The 20154-nt window shown below is 43.3% G+C and overlaps 1 protein-coding gene and 1 long non-coding RNA gene across 4 annotated transcripts in view; one reads left to right on the top strand and one right to left on the bottom strand.

The window, feature by feature from the left end:
• LOC118362671 (solute carrier family 12 member 4-like) overlaps nt 1-20154 on the top strand; it is a 56598-nt gene that overhangs the window by 30530 nt on the left and 5914 nt on the right. Inside the window, exons 9-20 of the mRNA XM_052485011.1 lie at nt 2428-2592; nt 2764-2862; nt 3082-3139; nt 3346-3520; nt 5106-5224; nt 8153-8251; nt 16845-16964; nt 17071-17175; nt 17370-17538; nt 17795-17990; nt 18265-18434; nt 18683-18814. Coding sequence (XP_052340971.1) covers nt 2428-2592; nt 2764-2862; nt 3082-3139; nt 3346-3520; nt 5106-5224; nt 8153-8251; nt 16845-16964; nt 17071-17175; nt 17370-17538; nt 17795-17990; nt 18265-18434; nt 18683-18814 — 1607 coding nt within the window. The remainder of the gene's footprint in view (nt 1-2427; nt 2593-2763; nt 2863-3081; nt 3140-3345; nt 3521-5105; nt 5225-8152; nt 8252-16844; nt 16965-17070; nt 17176-17369; nt 17539-17794; nt 17991-18264; nt 18435-18682; nt 18815-20154) is intronic.
• Nucleotides 18808-20151, bottom strand: LOC127913225 (uncharacterized). 3 transcript variants are annotated; one of them, XR_008085330.1, is made up of 6 exons: nt 20004-20139; nt 19857-19954; nt 19563-19709; nt 19269-19366; nt 19073-19170; nt 18808-19023 (listed from the first exon to the last, which is right to left on the bottom strand). It is a non-coding gene; the product is annotated as an uncharacterized LOC127913225 (long non-coding RNA). The 3 variants fall into 3 exon arrangements; XR_008085329.1 differs by lacking the exons at nt 18808-19023; nt 19073-19170; nt 19857-19954 and having other exon boundaries at nt 19222-19366; nt 20004-20151; XR_008085331.1 differs by lacking the exons at nt 18808-19023; nt 19073-19170; nt 19857-19954; nt 20004-20139 and adding an exon at nt 19759-19800 and having other exon boundaries at nt 19222-19366.

Consider the following 20154-nt stretch of genomic DNA (forward strand, 5'->3'; position numbering starts at 1 on the left):
AACATGCAGTCAATAATACAATAGAAAAGGTCTATATACAGTGTGTGTAAATGAGGGAGGATAAGGGAGGTAAGGCAATAAATAGGCCATAGTGGCAAAATAATTACAACATAGCAATTAAACACTGGAGTGATAGATGTGCAGAATATGAGTGTGCAAGTAGAGATACTGGGGTGCAATGGATGAAAATAAATAACAGTATGGGGGATGAGGTAGTTGGATCGGCTATTTACAGATGAGCTATGTACAGGTGCAGTGATCTGTGAGCTGCTCTGACAGCTGGTGCTTAACGTTAGTGAGGGATATATGGGTCTCCAGCTTCAGTGATTTTTGCAGTTCCAGTCATTGGCAGCAGAGAACTGGAAGGATAGGCGGCCAAAGGAGGAATTGGCTTAGGGGGTGACCAGTGAGATATCAATTCACATATGGTGTCCAGGACACAGCTGGGGCCAGAAGGTGCTCTATAGCAAGCGGAAACGGTGAGAGTCTTGTTTCTGGAAAGGTGGATTTCTAAAAATAGAAGCTCAAATTGTTTGGGCACAGACCTGGATAGTAGGACAGAAATCTAAGGCTAACTCCGCCCCCTTTGGCAGTTCTATCTTGTCTGAAAATGTTATAGTTAGGGATGGAAATTTCAGGGTTTTTTGTGGCCTTCCTAAGCCAGGATTCAGACACGGCTAGGACATCCGGGTTGGCAGAGTGTGCTAAAGCAGTGAATAAAACAAAAACTTAGGGAGGAGGCTTCTAATGTTAACATGCATGAAACCAAGGCTTTTACGGTTACAGAAGTCAACAAATGAGAGTGCCTGGGGAATGGGAGTGGAGCTGGGCACTGCAGGGCCTGGGTTAACCTCTACATCACCAGAGGAACAGAGGAGGAGTAGGATAATGGTACAGCTAAAGGCTATAAGAACTGGTCGTCTAGTATGTTCGGAACAGGGAGTAAAAGAAGAAAGTTTCTGGGCACGGTAGAATAGATTCAAGGCATAATGTACAGACAAAGGTATGGTAGGATGTGAATACAGTGGAGGTAAACCTATGCATTGAGTGACGATGAGAGAGATATTGTCTCTAGAAACATCATTTAAATCAGGTGAGGTCACTGCATGTGTGGGAGGTGGAACTAAAGGGTTAGCTAAGGCATATTGAACAGGGCTAGAGGCTCTACAATGAAATAAGTCAATAATTACAAACCAAAACAGCAATGGCCAAGGCATATTGACATTAGGGAGAGGCATGCATAGCCGCGTGATCATTGGGTCCAGTGAGTAGCTGGGCGTGCTGGAGATACGGCGATTCAGACAGCGAGTGGGCCGGGGCTAGCAGAAGGGCCTTAGAGGGATGTTGCGACGGAAGAAGTCAGTTGTAGCCCCTTCGTACGGTTACGTCGGCAGATCAGTCGTGATGGATCAGCAAGGCTCCGTGTAGTAGAAGGGTCCAGGCCAATTGGCAAAATAGGTATAGTAGCCAACAAAAAAAAATTGGCTGATGGACTTCTTCAGCTAACAGTCCGGTGTGCTCTAGACAGATAGCGGGCCGCGGCTAGCAGGCTAGCAGATGGGCATACAGGGGACGTCGCGACGGGGGAGCCAGTTCAAAAACTCCCTCTGCGGATTACGTCGATAGTTCAGTTGTGAAGGATCTGCGGGGCTCCGTATTGGCAATAAAAAGGGGTCCAGGCCAATTGGCAAAATAGGTATTGTAGCCAAAGGAGTGGCTGATGGACCTCTTCAGCTAGCTGGGAGATGGGCCTAGCATAGGCCATCTCCAGGCTAATTGGTGCTTGCTTCAGGACAGCTAGCTAGCTGCGATGATCCAGGTGAACAGGTTCAGAGCTTGCACTAGGAATCCGGGGATATGGAGAATAAGAAGTCCGATACACTCTGGGTTGAATCGCGTTGTGCAGACTGGCAGGAGTCCGGGCTAAAGGTTAGCTGGTGACCGCTAGCAGTGGCTAACTGACTACTAGCTAGTAGCTAGTTAGCTCGCTAGCTTCTGTTGGGGTTCCAGTTCTGAAGTAAAGAAAATGGCAGATCCATACCACATTGGGTGAGATGGGTTGCAGGAGAGTATGTTGAAGTTGGAGTTGAGAAAAATATAAAAAATATGCGAAGAAAAAAAGATATATACCTGGGACACGACAAGACGAAGACAAAAGACGCCAGACTGCTACGCCATTTTACAATAGTGATGACATGTAATTACAGTAAAACATAGCTAAATTACTACAAACATGTTGTACAAAGTCTATCTAAAAAGTGAATTTATATACTTTGTAAAACATTTTCTGTTATTATAACAATAATTTGTGATGCTGTAGAGCTTTGGTGGGTGTTGCCGTGCCATTAGGTGGATGCCATTACGTTGCTTACGTTGTGGATGGGATGCTAGCATTTCTATAAACGTGGTTCCTGATGCATGTTTTAGATAACATGTGGGGAGACTACCTGGAGAAGGGTCAGATCTTGGAGAAGGCAGGTCTGCCCTCAGTAGACTTCCACGGGCCTGTGGAGAGCGTCGGCCTGTACGTCTCAGCTGACATCGCTACCTCCTTCACCCTCCTGGTGGGAATCTTCTTTCCCTCTGCCACAGGTAAGACCTGGTAACCCAGATCCATAACTGGCAACCCAGACCATGAATTGGCAACACCAGACCAATAAACCAGCTGGCAACCCAGAGACATTTTTGTTCACTGATTGGTTGAGTCAACATTCTGAGAGTTGTCAGTAACTGATGTGTGTCCTTCATGTCCCTGTACTGTAGGTATCATGGCAGGCTCCAACAGATCAGGAGATCTGAAAGATGCTCAGAAGTCCATCCCTATTGGAACCATCTTGGCTATAACCACTACTACCCTTGTCTGTATCCTTTCATGGAGTCAATAGTAAAATCAAATCAACATGTATTTGTCACGTGCCCAGGATACAGCATGTGTAAATGGTACAGTGAAATGCCTCTACTTGCAAGCGCTTCCTCATCCATATCAATAGGCAGTGTTCTCCACAAGTTGTTCAATGTCTAGATGCATCTGTCTTCCATACTGCATGCGTTTCTGTGTGTTCCTTAACATCCTATCGTCAGATTTCAGCTCTGTGGTTCTGTTTGGGGCCTGTATTGAAGGAGCGGTCCTAAGGGACAAGTAAGTGAACTTGTCTGTAGCATTAGGCCACATCTTTGACATCACAAGATATATTCAAGTCCAGACAATAGCCTGTCTGCTTCTCAACAACATACAGTACAAGCTTGTAATTATATTTGTTGGTATGGCAAAGCACTTCAGATGCTGTGTTTGTTGGTATTGATAATGGCTCCGCTAACAGGTCCATGTCCTCTCCTGTCTTGTAGGTTTGGGGATGCAGTCAGTAAGAACCTGGTTGTGGGGACTCTGTCCTGGCCCTCCCCATGGGTCATCGTGATTGGCTCCTTCTTCTCCACCGTGGGGGCGGGACTACAGTCCCTGACTGGCGCTCCTCGTCTCCTACAGGCCATTGCCAAGGACAACATCATCCCATTCCTCAGGGTAGGACCAGCCACCTTGGCAGGTAGCCTAGCGGTTAAGAGCATTGGGTCAGTGAAAGGAAGGTTGCTGGTTCAAATCCTAGAGCCGACCAGGTAAAATAATATGCCCATGTGCTCTTGAGCAAGGCACTTACTTAATTGCTCCTGTAAGTTGCTCTGGATAAGGGTGTCTGCTCAATTTTTTTTTAAATCAATCATACACTGGCTAACCTTATGTCTTTGTGGGTGGAGCTGTATTGTACATACACACAGTGTAATTTCTATACAATGCAAAGCATCTAGTGGCCTGAAAAACACAGCCATAATTTAAGGTTTCTCTAGCTGCCACCACTGTTTCTACACATTGCTTGATACATTGCTCGGCTCTAAGCCCATGTATGTTCACAGTGGCCCTACTATTAGATACATAATGATACACAACTAAAAACTACAGTGAACAAGAGAATAGAGTTATGGTTGTCTTTCCTTACTCATTTGAATGAAGCTGAACATATGAGTTCATTTGCATTCGCACATGTAAAGTATTGTTGGTAGAAGAGGGTTAGCTATATAAAATGACATTATGTAACCCTGTTCTAGGATCAGCCTAAGCGACCATGAAAATTCTGGTAAAAAATAAATAATTTAAAACTGGCCTAGGACCAGTACTTAGAGGCCCAATTCACCAGTTTTTCAATCTATAACAAATCATTTCTCGGTAACAATTAAGTACCTTACAATAATATTTTTCCATTAAAAGCAACAAAAATAGATTTTTTTAGCAAAAACATTTTTCTCAAGCAAGAATTTAGCCAGGACTGTCTGGGAGTGGTCCAAGTGGGGAGGGGAAAACTGAAAACTAACTGTTATTGACAGAGAGTTTGGAACTCTATTTGCTATTGGTCTATTAAAGTTGCACTATGCAGAAATCGCTCCGCCATTTCCTGGTTGCAAAAATTCAAATAGTTCACCTAATTTCAGTTTATGTGATAAAACAAGCACACATATAGTATAGAGAATCATTGTACCACCGTTGTGAAATATATTTTCCATAACCAAACAAAACTGAAAGTAGAAGACGCAAAAACAAAACTTAAGAACTGGAAGCATAGAAATAATTCACATAGAACACATTTACCACTTGTTAGATTTGCTTTCAATGTGAAGGACGGATCTATAGCTCACATTTCTAAGTGAATTCAGTCGGGTCGCCCAAAAGGTTATACATATTACAACTTTAACCAATTTGCTGCCTGGTGATGTCACCAGACAAGCCGAAACTCCCGCCCATGCAAACCTGCTGATTAGGAGGTCCTATGTAGATTGTATTTTCAATCAGTAACTATCTGGTAATAACACTGATCAAATGTTTTCACATACCACCTTTCCAGTGTTAGTTTCATCAGCTGTTGTACAATCTGATATGAAACACAGGGAAAAACAGAATTTTGACTGCACTGGGCCTTTAAGACCACTCAATCCATAAATGACCGGTCCCCTTGGCTACAATACAACAATCAACCAGAAACAAAACAAATTCAATTTAAAAAACATCACAGAAAAAAAATGTATTTCTAAAGTGTATATTTTTTTATTTTCTGTTGCAGGTGTTTGGTCATGGCAAGGCCAATGGGGAGCCAACCTGGGCACTGTTACTGACAGGGCTCATCGCTGAGCTGGGCATCCTCATAGCCTCTCTGGACATGGTGGCCCCCATCCTCTCCATGTGAGTCACACACACACACGAAACAGACTAAACACACACATCAAACACAATTATTTAAAAGCAGGCAAATAGGGATTATTTCAAATCATATAATGGTCTGTTGGGTGAACTTGCTGAACCCGGGGTCTCCCGAGTGGCGCAAAAGTCTAAGGCCAATAGAGAGTCTAGGTCGCAGCCGGCTGTGACTGGGAGACCCATGTGGCGGCGCACAATTGGCCCAGCATTGTCCAGTTTAGGGGAGGGTTTGGCCGGCAGGGATGTCCTTGTCCCATTGCGCACTAGCGACTGCTGTGACGGGCCGGACGCCGTGCACACTGACACGGTCGCCAGGTGTACGGTGTTTCCTTCGACACATTAATCCAGGTCAAGTGGGCATCATGTCAAGAAGCAGAGCTTCTCGACCTTCGCCTCTCCCGAGTCTGCAAGGGAGTTGCAGCGATGAGACAAGACGATGAGACATTGTGGAGAAAAAGGGGTAAAAAAATTTAAAAAGAATCATAATAATTGCTGAACTTACTCCCATCAGCCAAAGTCATGAAGTTTACATGGGAGAAAACAGACTCTTAATGACTCTACTTCCCTTCTCAAACACTGTTAATGAACCATAAACACCTCACAGATGTTTAAAAAACATTATGGTCCTCCGAGGAGTAGTTTGGGCGGCAGGTAGACTAGAGGGGCCAGTAACTGAAAGGCTGCTGGTTCAAATCCCTGAGCTGACTAGGAAAATGATCTGTTGATGTGCCTCTGAGCAAGGCACTTAACCCTAATTGCTCCTGTAAGTCACTCTGGATACTAAAATATACTTTAATCAAATCACTTGCATTTTAACAACCACTTCACAAGTGAAACACCTCATTCCAGCCAGGCACTCTGTACACAATCAGCACAAGTGGCTTGGTCCAAGTGCAGTGGTTCACAAACTGTGGGTCCAGTTATTTTTATATATATATATATATGTGGCCACAATATATGTATTGTGGCAAACCTCTTCAAAGTTAGGAGCGTTTGTCGCAAATTAAGTGTGAAACTTTCACCAAAATCACCCCAGAATGAGAGTTCTTTCGAACAGGACAGTACCTGTGTGTTTGTTTCTCCATCCTGGTCCACCCAGGCCGCAGGCGAGGTCAAGGATAGCAGGGTTAGGTACACGAATCGGTTTCTCGGTAGGTCCAGGTCCACACGCCAACAGGTAAGTCCAAAATAGTCCAGCTCATACACTGGTAATCCAACAGGCCCCATTCTGATTCTTTCCTCACAGCCCCACGCTGCTCTCTTCCCCCTCCAAATGTTAGGATAGTCTTACCCTGTCCGCTGGTTTGCCCAGGCCTGGGGAATGGGGATCTTTCCTCCTGTGCGATCTTTCCTCCTGTGCCTGCTCAGCTGTTCCTGCCGTACTAATACCGTTCAACCAGGCCCACGAGATGGTCGGCAGAAAGTACCTTGTTCTGGCCATGCCATCGTCGAACTCCTTGGGGTAGACCTAGCTGAAACTAGTCGAGTACAATGGTCTCTACGATCTCGACGGATGAACGGGTCTCCGGTCGCAACCATATCTGTGCCTGGTGAGTTAAGTCGAACATCTGGGTTCGAGGGGGTTGTCCAGGTCGGCATCCCCTGCCAGGTATGGTGCCAGAAGCCCTGCCCGCATTCTCCACCACGTCTGGCAAAACTCTTCAAGGTTAGGAGCGTTTGTCACAAATTAAGTGGGAAACTGTCACCAAAATCACCCCAGAATGAGAGTTATTTTGAAAAGGACAGAACCTCTGTGTTTGTTTCTCCGTCCTGGTCCACCCAGGCCGCAGGCGAGGTCAAGGATAGCAGGGTTTGGTACACGAATCGGGTTCTCGGTAGGTCCAGGTCCAAACGCCAACAGGTAAGTCCAAAACAGTTCAGCTCATACACGGTAAATCCAGCCGATATATATATTGTTTCTGTCTCTATGGTTCACAGATCCTTCCAGCCCTCTCTCTCTCTTCCTGGTTTGTCTTGACCCTTTATCTGTGGGGTGGTTTTCTTTTGCTTCTGGGAAGACCATTTTGTGATCTGTAGTTCTGATTGGGGTGGTAATTTTAGTGATCTGGCAGAGCCCCTTTTATTAGTTCTGCTCTCACATATCTGCCATTTATCACTCGACCCCCTTCTTTGCCACAATATATATATTAAGGAACTCAGTCCGGCTTTTAACTTACTGTTGAAAGTTATAATAGTAGACTGCACACAGTAAAATTTTGAAATTGGGTAGTGCATCATCAGTATTCCTCTTGTCATGTCAGTAATTGAATACCTTAGACAGCTATTTATAGTGTCAGAAATGTCCATATCAACAAGCCCATTTCAGCTAATGTATGGGTTTTTTAGCCCATAGATTTTGTAGTAATGTTCGAGTCACACAAATATCACATGAATACACATTAGACATGGCATAATGTATAGAACTGCAGGAAATAAGCTTTAAACCTGAAAAATATTATCTACGCCAACAAGAGGGGTGTGAACAGTTTGTGTCATGAACAGTGCTTGTGCCCATAGAAACAGACGTTGATTGTTGTTAATAAAAAATAATAAAAAATATTTAAAAAATAAATAAATAAAAATGTTTTAAAGAAATACAAAAAAATTAAAAATAAAATACAAAAAATAGACGTTGCGCACGTGCAGAATGTTCCTCAATGCTGGAAGGGGGGCCTGAGTGAAGGAGTTTGGGAACCCCTGACCTAGTGCACTTTCTTGTGCTTCTGTGTTTTGCCATCAGTTGAGATGTATTTTAGCAGACTACCAGGCCTATACATCCTGCAACAAGTACATAACTGCAAAATTAATATATTGGAATATATTAATATATATATAATATATATTAATATATTTAAATGACTAAATCGGTTTGGACTGAATTACATTTTGTGGTGTGTGATTTTTCTTCTACAGGTTCTTCTTGATGTGCTATCTGTTTGTGAACTTAGCCTGTGCTGTGCAGACTTTACTACGGACACCAAACTGGAGGCCTAGGTTTAAATATTACCACTGGTAAGTACAGTACAGGTGTATGTGCGTGGCTGTGTATCCGTGCATACTGTATGTGAGTGATGTAACACTCATTTGTATATGCGTGGGTGTTGGGTACACTTTCACTCCATTTGAATAATCTACTTTGCTTTCTCAGGTGACATATTGGGAAGCTTATCATAATATCCTGTTGACTGACTGGAGGACTTTATGCAGACTCCAGCTATAGAGGCATTTTGTTCTCTTTTTGTAACCTAGAAAGAAGGAACTTCACTGTAATAAGCTTCAGTAGCTGAACAAGTATAGCACCTGTCGGGATTTCCCTCTCAGTCCTTTTATAGTGCTATACAAATAAGTTATATAAGCATGATTTACATGATTCATTATTTACATCGGTTCCTGCATGTGACTGACAAGGCTTCTTCTCTCAAAGCTGGGACCTTGAAACTGAGATACTCCTTTCAGTTCCCAGAACAATGTTCTAGGCGTTCTGCCAATTGGTCTGAGGAGGAGGTCACAGTCACCTGCACGAACCAAGATAGAGTGAGAGGAGATGCTGTTAACAATTCAATGCTAGCTCTTCAGACAACAACATTTCCCCCTAACATTCCCTCCTTTTATCACTTTGTTAATAATTATTGTTACATTTTAAGGTAAGCATTAGATTATGGCTTAAACTATCAAAGGAGGTTCTATCAAAATGCGTCTATTAAAGTAAGCGGAATCAACACATAAAACCAGACACTTTATCCTTTCAAACGCCTTCACTCTGGGTTGTAAAATCTAAAATACACAAGGGATCTGTAGACCCAGAGGTAAGTAAATCTCTAAAGGTTTTTGTTTCCATAGCTCTTACCACAATCTGGTTGCATTGACCTGTTCTGTACTAACTGTCCCTGGGACATCAACTAGTAAAAATATCAAACCTGTTGTTTAACAAATCCCCTAGGGCCTTCAAAAAGTTGCTGCTGACTTATCAGCTCAATATTCGGTACTTAAACATTTACTTGGATCTACTCCAATTCCGAACAGTGTTCCTCGTAATGGAAAAAGTCGGTTTTAGATGACATTACCTTCTTATTTAAATAACTGGTATAGTACTGCAGTGCTAGCTGCGCCACTAGAGACTCTGGGTTCGAGCCCAGGCGGCAGCAACCGGGAGATCCACGGGGTGACACAAAATTGGCCTAGCGCTGCCCGGGTTAGGGAGGGTTTGGCCAGTAGGGATATCCTTGTCTCATTGCGCACAAGCGACTCCTGTGGTGGGCCACATGCAGTGTACGCTAACCAGGTCACCAGGTGCACAGTGTTTCCTCCGACACATTTGTGCGGCTGGCTTCCCGGGTTGGATGCGCGCTGTGTTAAGAAGCAGTGTGGCTTGGTTGGGTTGTGTTTCGGAGGACGCATGGCTTTCAACCTTTGTCTCTCCCGAGACCGTATGGGAGTTGTAGCGATGAGACAAGATATTAGCTACTAACAATTGGATACCACGAAATTGGGGAGAAAAGGGGGTAAAATAAAAAAAACATTTCTTATTCAATTATTCATACCTCTGCCCCAAATTTTCCCACGGTGTTCCTTACAGCCTGTTTGAGTTTAGTGAGTACCACTCACTGTTACTGCCGGCTTATCTTTTGGTTCACAGGAAGCTTATCTTTAACCTAAACACCAGATGGCAGTCTCTAATATAATATCAGTCCCAATGCTCAATCCCCCTGTCAGTCATGTGACCTTGTATTGAAACATTTATTGTGACATCGACTGACAGACCATGAGTACCATGAATCTTTCCATTTTACTATCTTTATGACTGTCTTTATTTACCTATGCTAGTCTCCATATCGGTTTCCTTCAACTAGGACCCCTCTACTCTTCCCAATAGGAAAAACCCTCTCAATCACTACTGCTAATACACACGGATCACTCTCAAACAATGCTCTGCTTTTACCCCTATTGCAAGGTCTAAAAATAAACAAAACAAACATGATAACTTTCTCCTTATTGGAAGGCATTGTCTGCATTTTAGTCTACCCTAACAATGTTACTCTATATTTATTACCCATTTCAGTTGTATATTCACTCTCTGCTTCACACTCATTAAATGTCTATTATTTTGGGAGGAATATGTAATGTGCCGAAAATATAAAATACATCAGCCAATTTAGAAGGGGAGAGACACTTTGGAGGGAGCTTCCTTTTTAAGATAGCTCTCGAGACTAGAGTTTCTTTCTAGGATCAACAGTTATTATTACTGGGCTAGCACTGTCTATCAGTCAACTGTCACTGGAATGTTCTGACCATAAGGTTTCTGGTACCTGAGACAGAATAGACTGGGAGGCAGTGTCAGACTCCCACTCCTCTTCGGGGAGTGGTTAAATTTTTCTGCTTACCTATCTCATCATTTGGGATATCAACAAAAACTCCATCGGGAGTACAATAAATTGTAGCCTTAAGTTTAGTTAACAAGTCTCTACCTAGCAAGTTTAATGGTTGAGTGGGTGAATACAGAAAAACATGTTCAACATTCATTGGTCCTATTGAACAGTGCATGGATTTTGTTTCAGAATGTATTACCGGGGTGGAGGAAATCCCATAAGCATTTATAGTTTTATTGGTTAGGGGTAAGTCAAGTCCCGTACCTTTGCCAACAGTGATTGGTTAGGGGTAAGGCAAGTCCTGTACCTTTACCAAAAGTGATTGGTTAGGGGTAAGTCAAGTCCCGTACCTTTGCCAAAAGTGATTGGTTAGGGGTAAGTCAAGTCCCGTACCTTTGCCAAAAGTGATTGGTTAGGGGTAAAGGCAAGTCCTGTACCTTTGCCAAAAGTGATTGGTTAGGGGTAAGGCAAGTCCCGTACCTTTACCAAAAGTGATTGGTTAGGGGTAAGGCAAGTCCCGTACCTTTACCAAAAGTGATTGGTTAGGGGTAAGGCAAGTCCCGTACCTTTACCAAAAGTGATTGGTTAGGGGTAAGTCAAGTCCCGTACCTTTACCAAAAGTGATTGGTTAGGGGTAAGTCAAGTCCCGTACCTTTACCAAAAGTGATTGGTTAGGGGTAAGTCAAGTCCCGTACCTTTACCAAAAGTGATTGGTTAGGGGTAAGTCAAGTCCCGTACCTTTACCAAAAGTGGAGGTAGTAGCACCCGTATCCACCAACATAGGAATTTCTTTCCCTTGTATTTTTACCATAATGTTTGGGCCAAATTGGTCTACTTTTCCCTGTGGGTATTGCTGTATTAAAGATGTTGTTTCCCTGAGGTGCATCCCTATTGTGGCTGTTTCATTTAAATTCATTCTTAACAAAGCCTTTGATTTCATGTGGCATGATATTTTGCATTGGAAGCTGTTTTAAACGCTTAGGAAATGCGACAGTCTTTGTATGAGGCTTTATTTCCCAGACCCTTTAGACAGTCATACTCATCCGAACACTGAGGCTTTATTTCCCAGACCCTTTAGACAGTCATACTCATCAGAACACTGAGGCTTTATTTCCCAGACCCTTTAGATAGTCATACTCATCAGAACACTGAGGCTTTATTTCCCAGACCCTTTAGACAGTCATACTCATCAGAACACTGAGGCTTTATTTCCCAGACCCTTTAGATAGTCATACTCATCAGAACACTGAGGCTTTATTTCCCAGACCCTTTAGACAGTCATACTCATCAGAACACTGAGGCTTTATTTCCCAGACCCTTTAGACAGTCATACTCATCAGAACACTGAGGCTTTATTTCCCAGACCCTTTAGACAGTCGTACTCATCAGAACACTGAGGCTTTATTTCCCAGACCCTTTAGATAGTCATACTCATCAGAACACTGAGGCTTTATTTCCCAGACCCTTTAGATAGTCATACTCATCAGAACACTGAGGCTTTATTTCCCAGACCCTTTAGATAGTCATACTCATCAGAACACTGAGGCTTTATTTCCCAGACCATTTTTAAGACAGTCCAGACCCTTTAGACAGTCGTACTCATCAGAACACTGAGGCTTTATTTCCCAGACCCTTTAGATAGTCATACTCATCAGAACACTGAGGCTTTATTTCCCAGACCCTTTAGATAGTCATACTCATCAGAACACTGAGGCTTTATTTCCCAGACCCTTTAGATAGTCATACTCATCAGAACACTGAGGCTTTATTTCCCAGACCCTTTAGATAGTCATACTCATCAGAACACTGAGGCTTTATTTCCCAGACCCTTTAGACAGTCGTACTCATCGGAACACTGAGGCTTTATTTCCCAGACCATTTTTAAGACAGTCCAGACCCTTTAGACAGTCGTACTCATCAGAACACTGAGGCTTTATTTCCCAGACCCTTTAGACAGTCATACTCATCAGAACACTGAGGCTTTATTTCCCAGACCCTTTTTTAAGAACACTGAGGCTTTATTTCCCAGACCCTTTAGATAGTCATACTCATCAGAACACTGAGGCTTTATTTCCCAGACCCTTTAGATAGTCATACTCATCAGAACACTGAGGCTTTATTTCCCAGACCCTTTAGATAGTCATACTCATCAGAACACTGAGGCTTTATTTCCCAGACCCTTTCGACAGTCATACTCATCAGAACACTTGGTAGTGGACATTCCATTAGTCCTCTTAGTTATGAGGCCCAGCAGGGTTTTCCTTCTCCAATGACCATCTATTTCTGGGCCACTACTCCAGGCCTGCGTTGGTCCCTTTGGCTCAGGACTCATCTCACCCTCTTCTGCACTCCTCCAGGCCTGTGTTGGTCATTTTGGCTCAGGACTCATCTCACCCTCTGTCAGGTTTCCACAGTGGAGGTGGTCAAAAGAGCTTGGTACGGCACTCTCCAACAGAGGTCCTTCCAACTCTCTCTCCTGAAGTCTTTGACCACCACGAAATCACCTGGGTTGAAATAGTGCTCAGCTCCACCTGCCAAGTTCGGCAAAGACACCTTCACCCGGGGGAAAAGTCTCTTAAGAACACTGTTAAGGGTGACACAATTCTCAACCATGTCTTCCTCCATTCCTTGCAGGGACACCCTGTTCTTGAGAAAAGGTGTATTAGTCATCCTCGTGGGATGGCCAGTCAGCACCTCGTGTGGAGAGAGACCAGTGACTGTGTGGGATCTGCTCCTCATACTCGGTGCCAATAGAAGCACCTTTACCCATGTCAGGCTTGTTTCACCAATTAGTTTAAACAATTATGTTTTCAGAGTTTGGTTCAACATTGTTAGTCATGCAAATCAAACATTGTACAACCCCACCACCAGAGAAATGTCCTGCAAGCACAGTAAAACCTACTGTACACCAATATCAGCCCCCCGCACCTCTCTGATTCAGAGGGGTTGGGTTAAATGCGGAAAACACATTTCAGTTGAATGCATTCAGGTGTACAACTGACTAGGTATCCCACTTTCCCTTATTTATTCATGTATTTACACGATCCACCATCCCTCTTTTTGACATATGGTCTTGATCATGTGACAATTTGGCAAGGAATTGGAAAGTACAGCGGGGCATGGCTGGTCTGCTCCACTCATCCAGCCATACACCCGAGGCGTCCTTCTCTGATGCATCAGACGTTGCCTGCAGAGTCATTAACAGAGAAAGGGTTAGTGGAAGCGGGAACTGCTGCCATGTGAAGGAGGGGGAAACAGAAGAGGAATCAGCCAATTTAGCAGCGCGGTCAGCGTTAGTGTTCCCCAGAGGAATGTTGTCATTAGAGGAAGAATGCGCCTGACTCTTGATTACAGAAACAGAGGAGTGAAGCTGGACCACCTCTAAGAGAGACGAAACAAGATTACTGTGTGCAATCTGTTTTTCAGATGAGGTCAAAAACCCTCTATTCCTCTACAATGTTCCAAAATCAACACCAAACTCAGATCTACAATCAGATCTACAATCAGTGTAAATGTTAACAGAGCATTCCTTTCCCAAAATATAAGCGCTGGTCAAGCCAAATAGTTCTGCTGCCTGGGCAGATTCGTGTGAGGGGAGTCGAGCACTTTTCACAGTTTCCAAAACAGTCACAACAGCATAACCAACTAATTGATTCCCTTTTTCGTTTCTCTGGGCAGACCCATCTACAAAAAAACTAAAAGTATGGATTGTCTAATGGGGTATCTCTCAAGTCCAACCTAGAGCTACAGTCAGCTTCAATAGCTAAATCACAGTCATGGTCTTCACCGGTTTCTGCTTCAGGGAGAAGAGTTGAAGGGTTAAGAATGTTCTGATAGTCTTAACAGTCTCGCGGACATCAAATGAGCCTTTTGCCTGTTTAATAATTGCCTCCACCACATGGGGCACATGTACGGTTAGAAGAGACATTGCCACAATATCAGAACATCTCTCCAGTCCAGACCACAGCTTCACTCGCCTCCATCTTTCTCCCATAAATACAATCCTGCAGAGGTTGAATTTACTAATTGCCTCTAATCTACCAGTGGAGAGGGCATAACATGTGTAGGCAAAGCTTTAATTACCTCTAATCTACCAGTGGAGAGGGCATAACATGTTTAGGTAAAGCTTTAATTGCCTCTAATCTACCAGTGGAGAGGGCATAACATGTTTAGGCAAAGCTTTAATTGCCTCTAATCTACCAGTGGAGAGGGCATAACATGTTTAGGTAAAGCTTTAATTGCCTCTAATCTACCAGTGGAGAGGGCATAACATGTTTAGGCAAAGCTTTAATTGCCTCTAATCTACCAGTGGAGAGGGCATAACATGTTTAGGTAAAGCTTTAATTGCCTCTAATCTACCAGTGGAGAGGGCATAACATGTTTAGGCAAAGCTTTAATTGCCTCTAATCTACCAGTGGAGAGGGCATAACATGTTTAGGCAAAGCTTTAATTGCCTCTAATCTACCAGTGGAGAGGGCATAACATGTTTAGGCAAAGCTTTAATTGCCTCTAATCTACCAGTGGAGAGGGCATAACATGTTTAGGTAAAGCTTTAATTGCCTCTAATCTACCAGTGGAGAGGGCATAACATGTTTAGGTAAAGCTTTAATTGCCTCTAATCTACCAGTGGAGAGGGAATAACATGTTTAGGCAAAGCTTTAATTGCCTCTAATCTACCAGTGGAGAGGGCATAACATGTTTAGGTAAAGCTTTAATTGCCTCTAATCTACCAGTGGAGAGGGCATAACATGTTTAGGTAAAGCTTTAATTGCCTCTAATCTACCAGTGGAGAGGGAATAACATGTTTAGGCAAAGCTTTAATTGCCTCTAATCTACCAGTGGAGAGGGCATAACATGTTTAGGCAAAGCTTTAATTGCCTCTAATCTACCAGTGGAGAGGGCATAACATGTTTAGGCAAAGCTTTAATTGCCTCTAATCTACCAGTGGAGAGGGCATAACATGTTTAGGCAAAGCTTTAATTGCCTCTAATCTACCAGTGGAGAGGGCATAACATGTTTAGGCAAAGCTTTAATTGCCTCTAATCTACCAGTGGAGAGGGCATAACATGTTTAGGTAAAGCTTTAATTGCCTCTAATCTACCAGTGGAGAGGGCATAACATGTTTAGGCAAAGCTTTAATTGCCTCTAATCTACCAGTGGAGAGGTTTAATTGCCTCTAATCTACCAGTGGAGAGGGCATAACATGTTTAGGCAAAGCTTTAATTGCCTCTAATCTACCAGTGGAGAGGGCATAACATGTTTAGGTAAAGCTTTAATTGCCTCTAATCTACCAGTGGAGAGGGCATAACATGTTTAGGCAAAGCTTTAATTGCCTCTAATCTACCAGTGGAGAGGGCATAACATGTTTAGGCAAAGCTTTAATTGCCTCTAATCTACCAGTGGAGAGGGCATAACATGTTTAGGCAAAGCTTTAATTGCCTCTAATCTACCAGTGGAGAGGGCATAACATGTTTAGGTAAAGCTTTAATTGCCTCTAATCTACCAGTGGAGAGGGCATAACATGTTTAGGCAAAGCTTTAATTGCCTCTAATCTACCAGTGGAGAGGGCATAACATGTTTAGGCAAAGCTTTAATTGCCTCTAATCTACCAGTGGAGAGGGCGTGACCCTCAGAAGTAATTTCATGACCCAAATATTTAACCGGCATAATTGCATCATACTGGGGGAAACTTTATGACCATTTTCTGCCCCCAAAAAATCAACAATGCCTGAGTGTCCTCGTGACATATCTCCTCTGATTGTGAGCAAACCAACAAATGGTCAACATACTGAACCAAAACACTCCCTCCACGATCAACAAAAGAAGAGAAGAGAAAAGAAAGAAAGAAAGAATGAGCTAAAATTAGCTAAAAAACAAACTACCTTGTGGCACCTGGGATAAAATGGTAACAGTGTTAGGCACCAGGGGTGCTCTAGCATGTACAGCATTGTTTACTATTCTAAGGTCTTGCACACAACGATATTCGCCAGAGGGTTTAATATTAATAACAGGTCAAATTGGTGTGTTTACAGGGCGAATTCGGGCAGGGAACCAGAGCGCCTCTTTCAACTAATGCACTATGGGAATGATACCCTTTTTGGCTTCTTTGCTAAGCGGGTACTGAGCTTTGTAAGATCTGTGGGTGCTTTTTGGAACGACCACAACTGGTGATCTTCTTTCATGCGTCCAATAGTATAGTATAAAGAGTACTACAGTATATATGTGTGTTTCCCCCACAGGGCTCTGTCTTTTCTGGGTATGAGTATGTGTCTGGCTCTGATGTTCATCTCCTCCTGGTATTATGCCATCGTGGCCATGTGCATCGCTGGCATGATCTACAAGTACATTGAGTACCAGGGGTATGTCTGGACTCTTATCCATTTCATATCATAATTGTATATCATTGGATCACTGTATGAGTTAGCTATTTAGGCCAGAGTATGTCACTCTCTCTGTCTCTCTCAGAGCGGAGAAGGAGTGGGGAGATGGGATACGAGGTTTGTCCCTCAGTGCTGCGCGCTACTCTCTGCTACGGCTGGAGCATGGACCACCTCACACTAAAAATTGGAGGTGAACATCCTTCCTTGTCCATAGTCTTAGATATCTGGTATCTCCAACTTCAGATATGCATAACTACCTCTTCCTCTTCATACATTCTGTACTTTCTAACACTCTACAGTTTTTACTGTGGTTTTGTAGTTGGTTATTAGTACTTCCAGGTAGATTCTCATGTTCTTTGTCTCTCTTGCCCCTCCACTCTCCAGGCCCCAGGTCCTGGTGCTGTTGAAGCTGGATGAGGACCTCCATGTGAAGTATCCCCGTCTGTTGACCTTTGTCTCCCAGCTGAAGGCAGGGAAGGGCCTGACCATAGTGGGCTCTGTCATCCAGGGACAGTTCCTGGACAGCTACGGAGAAACACAGGCCTCTGAACAGGTAGGGATAGAGCTGTAACTTATTTCTCCAATAGCCTAATGTGTGTACAAGGAAAATACATTTTGCCGTACTGCAGCTTTATTGAATCAGTTCAGGATTGTTTGAAGGCTGTTACCTTCCTCGCGAGGTCATACAGTCCACTTTATAAAGCTATAAGAAAGAGATCGAATTTCTGTTGTGTCCTCTGTGCCAATAAGAATAAGTGAGTTTATTACCATCTTCATGATTACCTGCATTGTCTGCTCAACCTCGTCAGGCCGTAAAGAACATGATGGAGATCGAGCGGGTGAAGGGTTTCTGCCAGGTGGTTGTGGCATCCAAGGTGAGGGAGGGCATTGCCCACCTGATCCAGTCATGTGGCCTGGGGGGCATGAAGCACAACACAGTGGTGATGGGATGGCCCTACGGCTGGAGGCAAAGTGAAGACCCCCGCGCATGGAAGACATTCATTAGTAAGACTGATTTACTGTAAACTAGCCTGGTCCTACACATGGATCTGAACCCTTCCCATAATAATATTCCAAACCATAACCTCATCCCAGTTTCCCCGTGAGAGCATTGGCCATTTCTATGTTTCTGTGGGTTTGATGCTGTCCTTCAGCCTGTATAGTATTTGTAACATTACGTGCTGACTCTTTAGTTAATTGATAGCATCAGCATTGAACTGTATTACATTACATATTACACAAAGTTAACATATTTACCTCTCTGTGCCCCTCCCCACAGACACAGTCCGCTGTACCACAGCAGCCCACCTGGCTCTGATGGTGCCCAAGAATGTTTCCTTCTACCCCAGCAACCACGAACGCTTCACAGACGGCACCATCGATGTGTGGTGGATCGTCCATGACGGAGGAATGCTCATGCTGCTACCTTTCCTGCTCAAACAGCACAAGGTAAAGTCCCGCGCACATCAATGCATAAACTCTGGGAGCATTTACTGTTTGGCCACCATGACTTGTGAGAGACTAAAGAAGAATGGATGTGTTGTTCAGAAAAGGATCTATATTTACATTTTAGTAGACGCTCTTATCCAGAGGGAGTTACAGGAGCAATTAGGGTTAAGTGCCTTGCTCAATGGCGCATTGGCACATCGGCTCTTAACTGCTAGACTACTCCATTCTTACCATGGTGTGTGTTTCAGGTTTGGAGGAAGTGTAAGATGCGTATCTTCACTGTGGCCCAGATGGATGACAACAGTATTCAGATGAAGAAGGACCTGGCTACGTTCCTGTACCAGCTGAGAATAGAGGCAGAGGTGGAGGTGGTGGAAATGGTGTGAGATGTTCTTCCTTAAAGCTAATTATGTAATGATGGTGGAGACGGTGAGAGATGAACCTCCTTAAATATAATTATGTAATGATGGTGGAGACGGTGAGAGATGAACCTCCTTAAATCTAATTATGTAATGATGGTGGAGACGGTGAGAGATGTTCCTCCGTAAATCTAATTATGTAATGATGGTGGAGACGGTGAGAGATGAACCTCCTTAAATCTAATTATGTCATTATGGTGGAGACGGTGAGAGATGAACCTCCTTAAATCTAATTATGTCATTATGGTGGAGATGGGGAGAGATGGACCTCCGTAAATCTAATTATGTAATGATGGTGGAGACGGTGAGAGATGAACCTCCTTAAATCTAATTATGTCATTATGGTGGAGACGGTGAGAGATGAACCTCCTTAAATCTAATTATGTCATTATGGTGGAGATGGGGAGAGATGGACCTCCTTAAATCTAATTATGTAATGATGGTGGAGACGGTGAGAGATGAACCTCCTTAAATCTAATTATGTCATTATGGTGGAGATGGGGAGAGATGGACCTCCTTAAATCTAATTATGTAATGATGGTGGAGACGGTGAGAGATGAACCTCCTTAAATCTAATTATGTCATTATGGTGGAGATGGGGAGAGATGGACCTCCTTAAATCTAATTATGTAATTATGGTGGAGAAGGAGAGAGATGGACCTCCTTAAATCTAATTATGTCATTATGGTGGAGATGGGGAGAAATGGACCTCCTTAAATCTAATTATGTAATTATGGTGGAGAAGGAGAGAGATGGACCTCCTTAAATCTAATTATGTCATTATGGTGGAGATGGGGAGAGATGGACCTCCTTAAATCTAATTATGTAATTATGGTGGAGAAGGAGAGAGATGGACCTCCTTAAATCTAATTATGTAATTATGGTGGAGAAGGAGAGAGATGAACCTCCTTAAATCTAATTATGTCATTATGGTGGAGAAGGAGAGAGATGGACCTCCTTAAATCTAGTTATGTAATTATGGTGGAGAAGGAGAGAGATGGACCTCCTTAAATCTAATTATGTCATTATGGTGGAGAAGGAGAGAGATGGACCTCCTTAAATCTAATTATGTAATTATGGTGGAGAAGGAGAGAGATGGACCTCCTTAAATCTAGTTATGTAATTATGGTGGAGAAGGAGAGAGATGGACCTCCTTAAATCTAATTATGTCATTATGGTGGAGAAGGAGAGAGATGTCCCTCATACCAGGAGTCAAACATGCAATCCAACTAAGAGTTTCACTTCTCTCCCCTTAGTGTATTCAAAGGTCAGATATTTACATACTACCATGTTAATAATTT

The sequence above is a fragment of the Oncorhynchus keta genome, chromosome 2 (assembly GCF_023373465.1).
Source record: "Oncorhynchus keta strain PuntledgeMale-10-30-2019 chromosome 2, Oket_V2, whole genome shotgun sequence".
NCBI lineage: Eukaryota > Metazoa > Chordata > Actinopteri > Salmoniformes > Salmonidae > Oncorhynchus > Oncorhynchus keta.